At 35.8% G+C, this 18,302-nt stretch overlaps 1 protein-coding gene across 1 annotated transcript in view; it reads left to right on the top strand.

Annotated features, from left to right (window-relative positions):
- LOC145675797 (chitooligosaccharidolytic beta-N-acetylglucosaminidase-like) overlaps positions 1-16,125 on the top strand; it is a 28,493-nt gene extending 12,368 nt beyond the window's left edge. Inside the window, exon 2 of the mRNA XM_081746499.1 lies at positions 13,600-16,125. Coding sequence (XP_081602625.1) covers positions 13,600-15,358 — 1,759 coding nt within the window. The 3' untranslated portion in view covers positions 15,359-16,125. The remainder of the gene's footprint in view (positions 1-13,599) is intronic.
- Positions 16,126-18,302: the final 2,177 nt, after the last annotated feature.

Consider the following 18,302-nt stretch of genomic DNA (forward strand, 5'->3'; position numbering starts at 1 on the left):
AATTAATAATTTTGTTTCGATTTCCTCGCGGCACACCAGCGACCCATTCGCGGCACATCGGTTGGGAAACGCTGCTCTAGCCTTTCTACGCTCTCCCAGTTTTTAATTTGAATAGCTGTTAGCACGAAGTTTCGCGACGAGCCTGACTAGGGTCAATATTTAAATGTCTGTCCGAGATTCGTCTGGCGGGACTAAATGAAAAATAAAGAAACTAGTTGTTTCTCTGAAACCTTTGGCTCATCTGCAAAGTGACTGCACGCTAGCAACGTCTCTTGAAGTCAGATAGGAGGCAGCGAAACTAGTGACAATTATTAAGCTGACAGACACCTCCTGGGAATTAGCGTGACTTACACGATGAAGCGCCCTACGTTTTATAATAAGGATTAAGATTATCTAAATATTTTTCCTAGATGTTTATGCATCTAGTATCTCTTAAATGTTTTGAGTTTTGCACATTAGAGTTACTAATACTAGTACAGTTAATAAATTCGTGGACTGGTACTCAGAATATAGTTAACCTGAAGAACTCATGGTTGCTGTGCTCGATGTGAACGTCCGCACATACACAGATCCACATTGACCTTCAAGATAGTTCAAGCATCATTTTCTCTTTTGACCTGTCTTGTCTTGGGTTTTTGCGTTTTGGAGATGGTGGCGATTTGCAGGTGGTTGCTTGTCTTCTGTGGATTTTACATGTTACCTTATGGAGATCCTGAAGCCTGTGATGATGAGTAGACATCCCCTTAATTGTCGATCGTTCAGGAGACACCCATCTTTCGTCTGTTAATATCCGGTTCAAGAACTTCCATCAACGTCAACACTTCTGATTGTTGGTCTTGTGTCAGAATGCGTGGGACACGGTGCTGGATGACACGCGACATGTTCAGGTCATCCGTCAGAATGTTGTAACACGTACCACGGCTTATTCGTACTGCTGCTGCGATGTTATCTACCGACTGGGAACGGTTAGAGCGCACAACCATTGCAACCTGTTCGATCTTGAGTTCTGTTCGGAGTGTGTTGGCCGACTTACTGGTTCATAATCCTCTAAACTGTCTATCTTCTGTAAACCGTTTGTGTCACTTAAACACTGCACTGCAACAAAGGGTGTTGTCTCTCTACACTTGCTAGATCATGTGCAACGTTCCTGCAGCGGATTTGCTAGTTTTTGACAGAACTTGATGTTTGCCCGTTGCTCAAACTATGACATTCTCCAAGTCCAAATTAAGTCTTATCATTAAGTATCTAGTATATACGTACTAGTAATGATTTCAAGAACCCAGGGAAAAATTGTTCTGGAGTCATATTTCCAATCGCACTCAATGGATTTTCAGTATTTTCATGCCTCATGTGTCAAACTCTCTCCCCCTCCCCGGATGTTTATGGGAAAATTTTTCATACTACAGAGGAGGAAAAAGAGATATAAACAGAGAAAGACTGAGGTGGTTATTTCTTTTTGCAAAATGGTTGATACTAGCCAGTTCAACATTCGTTACCCGTCACACCATATGGTATCCTTTTAAATTCAGTTACACTAGACCAAATATTTCTAAGAAAGGAAGTTTGTCAACACCAGCAAGTATATTTCTGACAAGGAGACTTACGGAAGTGTCACTCCCTGATTTGAATAAAACTTTGCATGCTTGTAGAACATCGCAAACTAATCGACACATATATTTTTATTTCGGCAATGGCGCGGGTTTAAGGGTAGAAACCACCCTTTGAACGTTAGGGGTGGTCTCCAAGCATAGACAGAAAACAATCATTTAATTTAGAAGAACACATGCTGCCAGGGGGGTTAGGAGAGCTAATTCAGAATCTGACTCAAAATTACAAAATTCAAAATGGCGGATTCAATATGGTGATCACAATTACTAAAAGTCTTCTGGTTTGAAATGCTCTGCAGTTAGCAATAACATAGTTGGCAGGAGTTACTGCGAGAAGGTTGCAGACCGATTTGAAATCCCTTTCTGTATTTATATTAACTGGATACTTGATCAAAGTAAGATTCTGCATCTCTAACTATTCGGGGTGCTTATTTATAGTGAGTACCCTCGCCTCTCACTATTCGGGGTGCTTATTTATAGTAAGTCCCCTCGCGTGCACCACGTGAGATTATACAACACCACCTAGGTAAAGATATACAACGCCATATACCCCAGTTGGCATTGGGTTATATGTCTTTCGATTTCAGGCAGATATTTCGCAACAAAACTTTTGCTTATTTTTTAATTCTACCCATCGCAAAACTCTCACTCACTGGACGAACTAGTATTGGCCATGAATCAACAAAAATTGTCTTTCATTACAATACTCAACCAACCGACGGTTAGACTTAATCGGTCGTTATATTATCGGGTCGAAATTGTGATCCTACTTTCAGCCCTTCCCGGCACTCGTGTGATTCCGATTTTATGTTAATCAGTAGGTCCCGTCTCACATAGCCTCGCTGCTGAAAGGAATGTTAAACTCAAAATCAATTCAACCTACTTTTAGCCTCACTATCATATTCAACAATCCATTTTAACGGTAAAGAAAGGGAAGATGAAAAATTTCGGTGATCAGAGTTAAAGAATTGTATTATAAAAATTAAACCTACTTTTCCAATTTGAGCGCCTATTGCATTCTTGAAGGTTTAACACTGGACCCAAATATACTATATATCACTATAAATAAGCATCCCAAATAGTGAGAGGCGACGTGGCACACTTTAAATAAGCTCCCTGGGTAGTGAGAGATACAGAGACTCACTTTAATCAAGCATCCTGCTAAAATAAGTACACAAAGGGGTTTCAGATCGGTCTGCAACCTTCTCCCAGTAACCTCTGTCAATTATAATTGTTTTTGGCTAACTGGAGAGCATTTCAAACCAGAAGATTTTTAGTAATTGTAATCACCATATTGGATCCATCATTTTGAATTTTGTAATTTTGACATCAGATTCTGAATCAGCTCTCGTAACCCTCCTTCCCCCCCGCTCCTTCAGTATGTTTTCTTCTACACTAAATTATTGTTTTCTGTCTATGCTTGGAGACGACCCCTAATGTTCAAAGGGTGGTTTCTACCCTTAAACTCTCACCATTACCTAAATAATAATAAATAAAAAAAACTGTGTGTCGATTAGTTTTCGATGTTCTACAAGTGTAAAAAGTTTCATTCAAAGCGGTGAGTGACACTTCCGTAAGTCTCCTTGTGAGAGTAACTAAAACTAGTCTAAAATATGTTTCTAATATCACTTCGGGCCCAAAAATAACCTAAAGCTTAAATATGGGTCCAAATTAAATACCATTTATATTACGAATAAAAGTTTATATTTGTATTCACAAGAATCAGATATGTGCTTATATTTAATTAAATGTTAAAAATATTCTAGGATAAAAATATGACATACTACAGGGTGCTTCAAATGAAAATCGGGATTTTTAAGGCTTTGTAATATTCATTACATTTAAGGTACGATTATAAATAATACATTAAATGGAAGAGCAAGTCAAAAACAGTTTTTGCTACAAGTGTATAATATGCACACCATTCGTCACACGGCACTCATCGAACCGATAGGCCAGAAAAACCATAAACTTTTTCCTCCGAAATATGGCACAAAACACATTCAATTCAGGGGAGTCTCGTCTTATAACTGTACCATCTCGTGGGGATTTGATGACCCCCAGATGCGAACATTATGAGTGTTCACATCGCCACTTAGGTGAAATGTTGATTCATCACTGAAGACGACACAATCCAGAAAACCTTCATCGTCATGCAGCAACATTTCATTTGTAAAGATGCCATGTGAGCTGCAGCCTGTAGAGCTTGTAGCAACTGCAAACGATAAGGACGTAGTTGGCGTCCCCTTAAAATTCTCCACACAGACGGTCTTTGCAAAATGTAAAATACAAAAAGCTTTCTGCTCACTAGTCGCCATCTTTGCCATTAGCGTGTTCCAATGGCAGACAAAGGAAACAGTGCATGCGCATGAGTGCGTAGAAAACTGTTTGAGTTACACTTTCAAGCCTTAAAATCCCGATATTCATTTTGAAACACCCTGCATCATAGAAATCCGAACCTTAGCTTTAAAAGAGAGATTTATTTCTTACAACCAGTTCTAAACTAATACTCGATTTTATCTCAGGCTATGTGTCCCTAACGGAGATCGAACCCAAACCCACGTACATAGCAACTATATGTGTTATCTACTTGGTCACAAATTTGATCTGTTATGTACACTTTTTCTGGCCAGTGTGCAATGAAAAGACAAGTCCTTACATCATGTATTTTTTTTCTTACTAAAGCCCACGGATACAAATTGTTTCATGTCTTTTGTTGTTTGTTCAGGGTCTCCAATAGAGGACTTCAAATGTTTGAAGTTTCCCGTAAGGGCAGAACGTGGAAACGTGTCAAAGCTACAATCAGAAAGAGGCAAGTGGTTACGGTTCATTTGTGCTTGATTACGTTATGTTCCACGTATTGTCTCTTGTCTGTAGCTTTTGTTGAATGTTTTGAAACTAAAGTTGGCTGGTTGGAATGAATGATACACTAAAACTTGGGCTGTCATTTTGTGCAATTGTGTCATGCAATAAATCAGTGATGTAATGAACTAATTACTTACAGAACATTTCTTCCAAGTGTTGGATTTTCTTCCTTGTTGGATCAATTCCAAAACGTTTCATTCCTTATCAACAAAGTTTGCCTTGAGACTTTTCTTGTGTAGAGTTTAGTTTAAGCTAAGTTTTGTATTAACAAAAGTTTTGCTCTTTCAGATAGATGTATTTGTGAAAGTCTGCTTATTGGGAACAACACTCACTGCATGTATAACTTGCTGTTCGTTGTGATTAAGAAATAATGAACATTACCACGGTAATTTCTGTAGTTCTAACTCAGAGCCAAGTGAATTTTATATTGAAATCCAGGGGTGCAACCGCGGGAGGTTCACCGAATCCGGACACCTCCAAAACTTCCTAACTCAACTAATATTTGTACACTTTCTTAATAAAACAATAATTGTTTAACAAAATGAAATGAAATGAAATCTTTAAGTTTTACGTCCCACGATTATGCCGGTTAGGCTAAAGGAGACGGTGATGATGAGTAATGAATTAAATGGTGGAATGAAGAAAGTGGAAGGAAACGGGAGAACCCCGAGAAAACCCACGCACAATGTGTTTATTCACCACAAAGTTCACGTGGCGGGGTCTGGGATCGAACCCAGGACCCCAAGCACCAGAAATTGTTTAACAAGGAAATGATTGATGTGGCATCAACATTTAATTTTACACTTCATCTGTACTCTTTCTCTTATAAAACAATCTAGTTATATACATATATATACCTACTTTTGGGTCACCTTGTATATATATATATATATATATATATATATATATATATATATATATATATATATATATACAAGGTGGCCCAAAAGTAGGTATACACTGCTGCATTGATCAAGTATAACATTCTAGTTTATGGATTTATTTGCTTCGACTCTTGCGGGCTTAAGGAATAAGTAAAAATATATTAAGAACAATTAATAAAGAAACTAGATCCACCTCTTTGATAACAATAAAAAGTGATATAAAATACAGTAAGCTGATCAGTATGGGACTATATACCTACTTTTGGGCTACTCTGTATATATATATATATATATATATATATATATATATATATATATATATATATATATATATATATATATGGGAAGGCGTTGTACCTGTGAACACTTTTAGAGTCTTCGAAATTTTGGTGCTAATATTCAGCACTTTTCCCCCAATTTTTGTCGGACATTTGAAGTGTCATCTCTTTGCTATCAGATAGGATAATTTTTAAACGTGTACATAATTACAATAGCTTTTATAAGATAAAATAAGAACAAATTCGTTTTGTTCACAGGTACATTATGCTCGTGTAGCATTGAACAGACCCTCTTGTACCTTTGAACAGTGATAATTACAATGTTTCTGCGGCAATAATATAAAAAGAAGCCACAAATATTAACAGTTATAAATTGCAATAAAAGGTTTAACTATAAAAAGCTCCCCAGAATTAAAATTTTATCAAAATTGAATTAAAAATTAAAAAGTTAAATTAAAAATTGAAGAGAAGTTCTAACAAAAACTTTTGTGAGCAATAAAGTTGAGTATATACAACTCTTAACATTATGTTATATAATAAGCGAATATATAGAAACTACTTAAAATTATAATTAATAACTTTATATCCTAACCTAACCTATATAAAATGTATCAATTGTTTTAAATACTTACATTGTGTAGCTTTAAACAGTATTATTTATCGTTCAAAGGTACACGATGCATTAATGTTCATAGGTATATACAAGAGAGTCACCATTACGAAAAAAGTTCTCCACTAGCTTAAATATTGAACAGAAATTAAAACTAAAAATATTACTGTATTCACCAATGATTCTACCCCAAGTTTGGACAAATAAATATAATAAATATCACAAGTTGCGAAAACCGAAGAGCACAAAACTCAAAAGGTAACTACAAAAAATCTTCGTTTTGGGGATGAAAAAATTAAAAGAAACATTACTCGACAGAGCACTCAATAAACAACAGCCAAACGCGTTTGTAGTGCTATTTTTCATTTAATCTTTCAAATGAATTTTAATCACTGCACCTAGATAGCTCTGAATTCGAGAAAAGCACAGGTGCTCAAAGGTACAACGTCTTCCCCTATATATATATATATTGAAAATATTGATGGAAGTATTTTACAATTACTTGTCGTCTTTTCGAGTGTAGAATAATACTCGTTCAAAATTACATAGGCATAGTGTCTTGTAATATTGGAATCCCCCAAAAGCTTGGAACCCCATCAAGAATTCCTGCATGCGCGCCTGTTAAAATCTTAACCTTAACATTTTGGGTGATAACTTGAGATTAGTGTTTCTTACAAGACGATACGAGATGAGAAATATGGACTTCTGGTCAAGTCTTAAAAAAAAATTTTTTTTTCATGTCATTTTGTAAATTTGTGTACAAAAGTTACCCTCTGATTGTTTCTTAATTTCATCTAAAAGTTATCAGAATACTTCCATGTGACGAGAGCCCTACAAAGGGTGTGTTATATAACAACATCAAAGCTATGTTATTCTAGTATATTGTGTAATGGTTTGTGTACCTTTAAACGTTTCACAATTCACTTCCTTATGTTCGTACAATTCCTTTATCAATTTTTATAGTGTTTATATTATGAATCATGCAACACTAAAACATAGGGATGCGCACGAGACAAGATTTGTGGCTGTCTCGTCTCGAAAATGTGCTGTAAAAGTGATGTCTCGACTCGAAAAATGTATATATTTCTATTGGAAGACCCGCGTCTCGACTCGAATTTTGTCAGGAAAATCCTGTCTCGACTCGTCTCGTGCGCATCCCTACTAAAACAGTGGTCGAGATCTAAGGCTTAGGCGAGTGTTGACCACAAGACTCGTGGAATTTCTCCTCTCACTACTACTGCCAAATAAAGTTCATGCCATCTTAACTTCATTCTACTTCACATAATATATAGACTTCCCTTGGACGTCCAAGGGACGTTAATTCCAATAAATGGAGTTGTCTATTGAAGTTCTATTGCTCAGTGAATATTTCGTGTTCCGAAATCCGGATATCCGCTCATGTCCCGGCAGCAGGACTTCTGCAGGATTCCAATGGGATATCTCTAGATCTCTAGGCTCAAATTGGGATAATCATAGGACGGCTTTTGGACATCCAAGTATTTTCTCGTGGCAGACACATTCCATTCAAATCCAAGAGAAATCATGATCTTTTCATTATCCTTGAAGTTTCTACTATGAGTCTGACAAGGAGACTTACAGAAGTGTCACTTACCGATCTGAATGAAAGTGTGCACACTTGTAGAACATCGAAAAATAATCGACATATATATATATATATATATATATATATATATATATATATTTTGTTTCGTCAATGGTGAAGATTTAAGGGTAGAAACCACCCTTTAAATGTTAGGGGTGGTCTCCAAGCATAGACAGAAAACAATCATTTAATTTAGAAGAAAATATACTGCCCAGGGGGGGGGGGGTAGGAAAGCTGATTCAGAATCTGACGTCAAAATTACAAAATTCAAAATGGTGGATCCAAATTTAGTTATTATAATTACAAAATGTCTTTTTGTTTGGAATTCTCTGCAGTTAGCCGAGAAGGTTACAGAGCGATTTGAAACCCCTTTCTATTTGTTTGAAACCCCTTGATTTTAACAGAATACCTCATTAAAGTTAGTATCTGCATCTCTCCCTATTCGGGGTGCTTATGTATAGTGAGTCTCTCGCCTTTCACTATGTCAGAACTTCATATATATCCTCAATTTTTATAATTTTGAATTTATTTAGAAAATGCTTCACAGTAATGATATTTCGTACCAAAAAAAAAAAAAAAAAAAAAAGTGTGTGATGCATAAACATTGTTTACAGCAAGCTCACTTTATTACAGCAATAACTGTGACAAATCGCAAAATGCAGCACAATCATCTCCCAAATAACTGTTTCTGTATCACGCATATGTAATAAGATTTGCAAATCTGATAGAAGAAAACTGATTATGAATCAGTGATTTGGATGTAAATTTTATTATTACGGACATGTACATTTATGTTACAGTTGTAGAGGAGAATATCAGTGAAATGTCTCAAGTAGTTTTTCCACGGCCTAAAGAAGAACACATCAAGAGGCTGAATCCTACCAGTTGTTAGTGCAGAATGTTTTCTATCTTGAGGTACTCTTTTTTTTCGTAAAATAGGTTGAAAAGTTTGATGAAATAAGATGATGAATTATGACCACTCCACGAATGTAATAAAATGGACTCTACTTTAGACATTGGGAGAAAAAACTCTTGAAACCATGATCTCACAAGACCTGATGTTAATTTTCCTGAATTTGCTACTATCACAAGGACATTTTCAGATTAAAAGAGATTGTTTTGGACTATAGGGTCAAATGTTCCATTCCTTTCCTGCAAATTACAGTAATTAACAACGGTGATAACAACGCCATTTTCAGAAATTAAAGGCTGTGTTGTGTAGTTTTGAGTCATAGATTTATTGACTGTACCACAGTTTTTACTATTTGTGTCCCTGTAAACACTATAGTGAAAAGTGCAGAGACTCACTTTAATCAAGCATCCCATTAAAATAAGTACAAAAAGGGGTTTGAAATTGGTATGCAACCTCCTCACAGTGATCTCTGCCAACTATAACTGTTCTTGGCTAACTGCAGAGAATTTCAAACAAGAAGACATGTTGTAATTGTAAACACTATGTTGGATCCGCCATTTTGAATTTTGTAATTTTGACGACAGATTCTGAATCAGCTGTTCTGGTCGATCCCAGCCTCCGCCAAGTGAACTTTGTGGTGGACAAACACCGTGCTCGTGGGTTTTCTCGGGGTTCTCCCGTTTCCTCCCACTTTCTTCATTCCACCATTTCACTCATTTCTCATTATCACCGTCTCCTTTAGCCTAACCGGCATAATCGTGGGACGTAAAACTTAAAGATTTCATTTCATTTCATTTCATTTTCTTTTCAGGTGGAAGTCGTGATCATGAAAACATGCACCAATTTTTTACTATTTATTGTATCATGGATGATTATGATCCACGAATAAGTTTATCTTCATGATGCTGTTCACAAACCAATTTTCAATTAAAAAAAAAATGTAATAACGTTTTTAGACCTTATTTTGACATTTCAAGCCTTAGTTTACAAATATTCGTAATTATATAAACAAGCATAAATTGATATCTAACAAGACACTTTTTTAAAAACCTTTAATAGCGTCCTATTTTTATGACCTTTAGGGTAAAAGAGAAAGATTAATAACAATAGTGAATGTTTGTGAATAAATGATGGAATGAGAATGTGGGAGAGAGCTGGAAAATCCAGAGAAAATATACTGATACGAGGTTATCCAGAACAAACTTTCATAATCTGATATTAAACCAATGAACCCTTGTACTGGGAGTGAAGGCTCTACCACTGGGCCTCCGTCCCCTAAGTAATAGTAGTCAGCACGACGATCCACAAATTAAGTTTTGCGTCAAATTTGCCTGAAAATTTTCACCCGTTCATCACGTATAGCCTTACTGAGTCAGATAAAGTGAATGACTCAATCGTATTCTGTGCACCAAAGAGTTCTCTTAATGCGAACTTGATAATAGTATATTCCGTGATTCCTCCCCTATTGGATTGGAATTTTCAAAAGAACAAGCTGGTAAAACTGATTCAAGCATAACTATGACCATATACCAATTTATTCCGATTTAGTTGCCTAGTGATGCCATTTTCTTTTTCAACACGTTTACACCTAAAAAATTTCACTCTATATTACAGCTTTAGGACCTGAAAGTTTTCGAAAATATTTCGGTATAGTGATTCAAACTTAGTATTGATTCTTTCTTGGAATTGATTCTTATCAATCCATTGCAAAATACACTCATTCAGTTCGACCGAAATTTTGATTTCGCTGCGTTATTGTATACTAAAAACTCAATCTTCAAACTCTCACTCCCCTCACATATTAAAGATAAATCGTGCTCCAAGAGTAAGTAAAACTGTATATTTTCATTATATTATTTATCAAATGGAATTTGATTCTTTCGGAGGACAGTTACGTGACTGCAATAGTACACCATATTTCTGGAGAATGTGCTGAAGTATCTTTTTCTTCCCGTATGTTCTGTAAAGTTCTTCCCGTATGTTTCACTTGGCTTATCCAGCTCAATCCATTTCAATCTGTCAATTGGATGCCCTAAGTAAATCAGTCTTTTGATGTTTGGTTCTAACGACCTGAAACGATCCTCTACCTAATCGTGGTCATTCAATTCCTTAGTCTTAAAAGTCACAGATTTCTTCCAGAGATAGGATTCTTTCATTTCAGTGAAATATTCGTTACTTGGAAACATTTTTTTGCTGGAACTACTCATTACTATTTGGGAACAAAGTCCACCCTGTGATGTTTCTGTATAAGAATTATCAACCTCATTTCCCCTTAATATTACTCTTTCCCAAGCATAACGTCATACCACTTGTTATTCCCTCAACGTTATTGATAAACAAAATTGCGTAAGATTGGAGTAGGACTTCTTAGGATCTTTGGGCATGTTATGAGGGCATTTAGCTTCAATGACTATGGTGCAAGTATTAGATAAGCTAATGATAATGTGAACAATTATAGAAAAGAAAACATATTTTTCAGTTGCTAAAATAAAGACTAAATTGCATAGTTGTGCTTCAGGAAGAGACTTGTAATGATAAAGGACATATCGAATCTTAAGATTGTTCAAGTAGATTTATATTTGAGCAAGAAACTTCTGTTGAATTGTTATGATAAATTAATGAATTGAACTACCCATGATTTTCTCAACACAGACGTTACATACGTAGAGTTTTGTTTCAAATCAAAGTCGCCCACAGACTTACTCCAAGAGAGAATGCAAAATTTTTTGTGTAGTAAAATTTATAATCGAGAAGAAAATGCTAGTAAAAAGATAAAATTATATTTTAAAGTCTCTGTTACTAGTGATAGAAATAACTTTTTGCATGATGACTGACCATTGCCTGCTGGCCGATATTACCAAATCATTATTATTATTATTATTATTATTATTATTATTATTATTATTATTATTATTATTATTACACAGGACTGCAACCAAAAAGCTGTTTACATAAGTTTAGCTGATTTTTACTGATCGCTTCTGGGTGCACCGCAGTCGAAAATGACCTCCGTTTTTTCCTGGGACGTCAAGTTTTTGCACAATCGAAATGTAACGTGGTCTAACAAATAGCTGGAAATCGCTAAATTACAAATGCATCACACGAAAATATAAATGAACGTGGAAGATTAAATGTATTTGGGCTCCCTGAAACATGAAAATACATGTATATTGGTCCGAATGGGGATCACTGAAACGTATTGTAATGTGTCATGAATGAGAGTACGAAATGACAAAAAATAAATAAATAAAATAAATAAATAAAATAAATAAATAAATCTGTTCATAAAACGAATTTAGTAAGATTACATCTTAGATTTGTAAAACGTTGGTAAGTTTCTCTGGCTACACTGTTTGTTGCTCAAATACTACGAGTACGATAATACGCGGGATTTTGTTGGCCTGGTATTAGAAAACTCATATCCGACAAAGACTTCATAAGTTCAATGACTCCAACTCAAAAAGAAGCTTTTGAGTTGTCTTTACTGTAATCATCAAAACGTTTTTGGTAAACCGAACGGACTTACAGTACAAAGGAATGGTGGAAAAAAATGTTGCACGCGTTCCGAAAGCTTGGTTGCTCCATGAGATTAAAAGTCCATTTTCTAAACTCCCACCTTGACTACTTTCCTGCCAATGTGAGAACAGTGAGTGAAGAGGTGGGGGAGCGTTTCTATCAAGATATCAAAGAAATGGAACGACGGTATCAGGGAAACTGGAGTGTTACGATGATGGCAGTCTACTGCTGGATGTTGTTTAGGGATCTTCCGGCAGCCACCTACAAAAGGACAAGCTCCAAACGAAGTTTGATCTTTTAAAAAAGACGATTACATAAGGAATCTGATTGAGGGTGGTATTCCTTTTTGTCTTCACGTGTGTGTGTGTTTCTGAACATTAATTTGTGTTACTCTGTTAATGGTATTTCTGTAAATCGCATATTTGTGTTCATTATTTTGTTCAACAATGACCACCCGTTTGTTTGAAGCCCAGACGTCCCAGGACAGAACGGTTGTCATTTGTGGATTCAGCGCACACCAACATATGCGAATCAATTAACTAAAGCGAAACAGCTTAGCATTGTTTTATTTTTGCAGACCTGTGTTATTATTATTATTTGAAAATTAAACACGGAAAGATGTGTGTGACAATTTTACTATTACCTTATGTTACTATCGTAATATTTATAGCACATTAAAAAAAAAAATAAAGCACGAAATTTGTTATGTACAAGGGTTCAGCAGAAAATTCAGTGAAACGGTACTTTTGAACACATGAGTGGAATACAAAATATCTTCATTATTTATGCGTTTGGTCTGCACCTGAAGCTTTCCCGATATCCAAATTTTGCTGTGATAGTTAACCAAACTGTGAAAAAGCACAATAAGTTGAATATTTGCAAATTTTAGAATTGTTGTGAGCTAAGTAAATTGTTTATAAGGTGTGAGAATGTTATCAAAGCCTGTTCTTTTCACTGATATGGTCATTTTCAGAAGAGAAACTAACAGACGTTTGTCTCGTAGAAAGTGTGTACTATTAATGTTACTCATACTAAACTGTTATACCCTATGTGTAAACATACGACATCAATCTAAAAGTCGGCTGGTTTAATGGACATTGGTCGGACCTGGTCCGACAATTTTAACAGACAGTTTTCATGAGGAAAAGGCGTACATTCTACGTCTATTTTGACTCATTTTTTCTAAGTCTTCTACTTTTCTGATAAATGTATTGATGAGCTTTGAAAATTAAACTGAATGTTCAAGATGACTAAATGCTATAAATTCGTAATGCAAAATCATGCTCTCTAATGTACATTTTCTTTATCTTCCATTCTTTTTAGGTTAGCAGTTCATTGGACATGGACGTGTAACTCAGGAGGTTGTCACAAAAAGAGGTTTTCTGACAACAGTACAAATCCAACTACACTCAACATGTGTCAGCTTACTTGTGGCAAATACGGTGCATTGTGGCCAGTTCCTACCCAGAACGTAACACTTGGGAAAAACGTAATCCATTTCAACTTAGGTGCGCTACATTTCATCTCTCTAGTTACGCCGAACAACATAGAAGATCTCGTATTCAAATCGATAGAAAACTTTGATAAAATTTTACGAAATATTGCTCCAAAACGCAGCATAAAGTTTTTTAAAGTGTCACCCGAGTGTAAAGTGTGTATCGAAGTAAAGGTAAATGAAGCTATAACGGAATTGGATTGGGAAACAGATGAGAGTTATGAGTTACAGATTGATCATAATTTAGAGAAAATTGTTAACGTTACAATTACAGCAAACACGTTTTTCGGGGCACGACACGCCATTGAAACTCTTAGTCAGTTAATTACGTGGGACTCCGCTAAAAAATCATACGCAATATTGTCTCAAGCATATATTTTGGACAAACCGACATTTGTACATCGAGGAATTATGTTAGATACTTCGAGAAACTTTTACAGCATAAAATCTATAAAAAGAACTATTGATGCGATGGCTTCTAATAAATTAAACGTTTTCCATTGGCATATCACTGATAGTCATAGCTTTCCTCTTTATACGCCTAGGGTTCCTAAGATGGCAGAGTGGGGTGCGTATGGTCCTGATAAAATCTATTGGCCTCATCAAGTAAAAGAAGTGGTGGAATATGCACGTGTCAGGGGTGTTAGAGTAATTCCGGAAATAGACATGCCAGCGCATGCAGGTAATGGATGGCAGTGGGGTGAAGAAGAGGGATTGGGCAAACTGGCAGTATGTGTTAATGTCCAACCGTGGAACTATTACTGTGGTGAACCTCCGTGTGGACAATTAAACCCTTTAAACAACCATACTTATCGATACATCAAAGAAATATTCCTTGATATATTTGACATGTTCAACAGTAACGTTGTTCATATGGGAGCAGATGAAGTAAATGAAAATTGTTGGGCACAATTTGTGCCTGAATTACAACGAAGAAGCCAAGGGTCGCATTATTTTCACTTTATGGAAATATGGGGCTACTTTCAAGAACGAGCTCTTGAGGCCATTAAATCTGCTGGTGGACCCGACAGAAACATAACAGCAATTGTGTGGACAAGTGGTTTAACAGACCATCACGGTACAAGCAGATATCTGAACAACAAAGATTACGTGATCCAAGTATGGAAAGGTAAAAGTGACTATTCCGTAACAAATTTACTTCACGCTGGTTATCGATTGCTTCTTTCGTTCACCGATAGCTGGTACTTGGACTGTGGATTTGGTGATTGGAAAGGAGCCGGTGAAAGTTCGTGTGGGAATTATAAGTCATGGAAAACAGTGTATGATACAAATCCATTCAACGTAAGAGCCATTGATTTGAGTTCAAACAAAGAAATGGCAAAACTTATTCTAGGTGGTGAAGTCCCATTATGGTCCGAAACTGCTGATGAACACGTTTTGGACTCTAGGCTTTGGCCTAGAGCTGCAGCTTTTGCTGAAAGAATGTGGTCTAATCCAAAATTTGGTTGGTATCAAGCTCAAGAAAGACTCCTTTCCCAACGAGAAAGATTAGTGAATATGGGAATTGACTCAGATGTGATTCAACCGGAATGGTGTTATCAGAATCAAAAGCAATGTAGGTGGTAGAAATCTAAAATGGTGAATAGTTAATAAGTGGTCGATTCACAAGAAAACGCTTTTGGGCTAGTTTTGTATAGTAATTCCAGTTAGTAATTCAGAACTGCATTAGTTGCATAATAACTAATTCCATAAGTAACAGGTATGCCCAAAATTACCTGATGATCATAATAATTAAGTGACAAATCCAAGTTTTTAAAGACTATTCAGAGCTAACTGTACGGGGCTGTAGCCTTGTCTTCTGCTGTGATCATATTGTGATTTCAATGCGAAAAATGTCGCATAAAGTGTGTGTTCGTGTGTATGTATGTGTATACCATAAAACATGTATGTTTTCTTTTTTTTTTAAAAAAAAATGTATTCAGCAGCAGGAGTAGTACACATAAATTTGATTAATATATTTAGGAAATGAATGATTATCATTTTAAATACAAGTATTTTTTTTTTCAATTGATAGTAGGTTGCAAAAGTCAATGAGAAATGACAAAAATAATCAATATTTTACCTAGTGTAAGGGTTATTTGAATCATTCTATAAATATGAGCTTTTTTTTTCTTATTTGTAGAAAGAGGTTTGTTTTTTGCTAAGAATCATTTACAGAATTCCAAAATCTTATTTGTTTTCTGTATTCTACTTAACCACCTTAGAGCACAGCTATACGAAGGGGAGTATAGAAGTCAAAATTCCACGAAAGTGTCTAGTTTACACGGAACAAAATGATATATTTAACGACTGTCTCTTTTAGCCTAGCCGGCGTAAACGTATGACGTAAAACTAAAAGATTTAATTTTTAACGCTGTTTAATTCCTACACTATATTTGATTTTTTAACCAATTGATTTATATGGAAGATTATTTTTATGCTTTTTTTTGGGGGGGGGTAGATGAATTAGAATTTTAATGGTGTGATTTTCCTCATTTCGTGTTCAAATCTATTAAAGTGTTCCTTATTTTGTAAAATAAATAAATTTTGGTATATATAATTTTGATATTTAATAATAGAACACATTAGAACATAATAAACTTAAGAATTTACCTAGGTATATATGCGTAAGTTATTATTAGATTTTAAATCTTGAACTGTAACACTATATATATATAAGTAGTAGGGACCCCCGTATATTGAGCCGAGTCAGCAAAATTTTTTGTGACGTCATAGGTCAAAGGTCAATGACCTTGGCCCAGGGTCAATGACCTAGGGTACCTAGGACCACCCCCTCTAAATTTTGGCAGGGGTACCTTGGCCCACCCCCTAAATTTTGGCAGGGGTACATAGGACCACCCCCCTTAAATTTTGGAAATTGCCAAATTTAAAAATTGGGTGTGGTAGCCTAGGACCATAGTATGTACCTCTATCAGTATTGGGTGTCTATGTCGTTCCCTTTTATGGGTAAAAAATTACCAAAAATTTAAATTTCGGGGGTTTTTGACCTAATTTATCCCCTTTGATGAGGTATTATTACCCTATATAGTTATATGGGCGTATACAGGGGTCCATTACCTTTCATAAGACATGGGTATATTAATGCACCCCTTGAAAAATTTGGGAGGGGTACGTTGGCCCACCCCTTAAATTTTGGAAATTGTCCAATTTAAACATTTGGTATTATAGTACCCGACCCTAATATGTATCATGATAAATTTGGGTGGTCCACCTCGTTCCCTTCTAGGGGTACACAATTGCCAAAATATAAACGTAAGCAATACGTTGTACAACGTGTTTGGTTTCGACCTAAGTTATCCCTTTGATGAGGTGTTATTACCCTATATGGTTATATGGGCGTATACAGGAGTCCATTACCTTTCATAAGACATGGGAATATTAATGCACCCCTTTAAAAATTTGGGAGGGGTACCTTGGCCCACCCCTTCATTTTTAGAAATTGCCCAATTTAAACATTTGGTATTATAGTATAGGACGCTAATATGGATCACTATAAATTTGGGTGGTCCACCTCGTTCCCTTTTAGGGGTACAAAATTGCCAAAATATAAACGTAAGCAATACGTTATACCACGTGTTTTGTTTCGACCTAAGTTATCCCTTTGATGATGTGTTATTACCCTATATGGTTATATGGGCGTATACAGGGGTCCATTACCTTTCATAAGACGTGGGTATATTAATGCACCCCTTTAAAAATTTGGGAGGGGTACCTTGGCCCACCCCTTCATTTTTAGAAATTGCCCAATTTAAACATTTGGTATTATAGTATAGGACGCTAATATGGATCACTATAAATTTGGGTGGTCCACCTCGTTCCCTTTTAGGGGTACAAAATTGCCAAATTTTAGTACAACCACGTGTTTGGTTTTTAACCTAATTTATCTCCTTGGATGAGGTCCTATTACCTTATATGGTTATATGGTCATGTATAGGTGTTCATTCCCTATCATAAGACATAGGTACATTGGTGCACCCCTTTAAATTTTTAGGAGGGGGGTACCCTGGCCCACCCCTTCAATTTCAGAAATTCTCCAATTTAAGCATTTGGTATTATAGTACAGGACCTCATTATGTATCATGATAAATTTGGATGGTCCATCTCGTTCCCTTTCATGGGTACGAAATTGCCAAATTTAGGTACAACCACGTGTTTGTTTTTTGATGGGGTACAAAATTGCCAAAATATAAACGTAAGCAATACGTTGTACCACGTGTTTGGTTTTTGACCTAATTTATCTCCTTGGATGAGGTCCTATTACCTTATATGGTTATATTGTAATGTATAGGTGTTCATTTCCTATCATAAGACATAGGTACATTGGTGCATCCCTTTCAATTTTAGGAGAGGTACGTACCTTGGCCCGCCCCTTAAATTTTGGAATTTTTTTGATTTAAGCATTCGGTATTATAGTAGAGGACCTTAATATGTATCATGATAAATTTGGATGGTCCACATCGTCCACTTTCATGGGTACGAAATTGCCAAAATATAAACGTAAGCAATACGT

The sequence above is a fragment of the Thermobia domestica genome, chromosome 18, assembly GCF_964235325.1.
Source record: "Thermobia domestica chromosome 18, izTheDome1.hap1.1, whole genome shotgun sequence".
NCBI classification, from domain to species: domain Eukaryota; kingdom Metazoa; phylum Arthropoda; class Insecta; order Zygentoma; family Lepismatidae; genus Thermobia; species Thermobia domestica.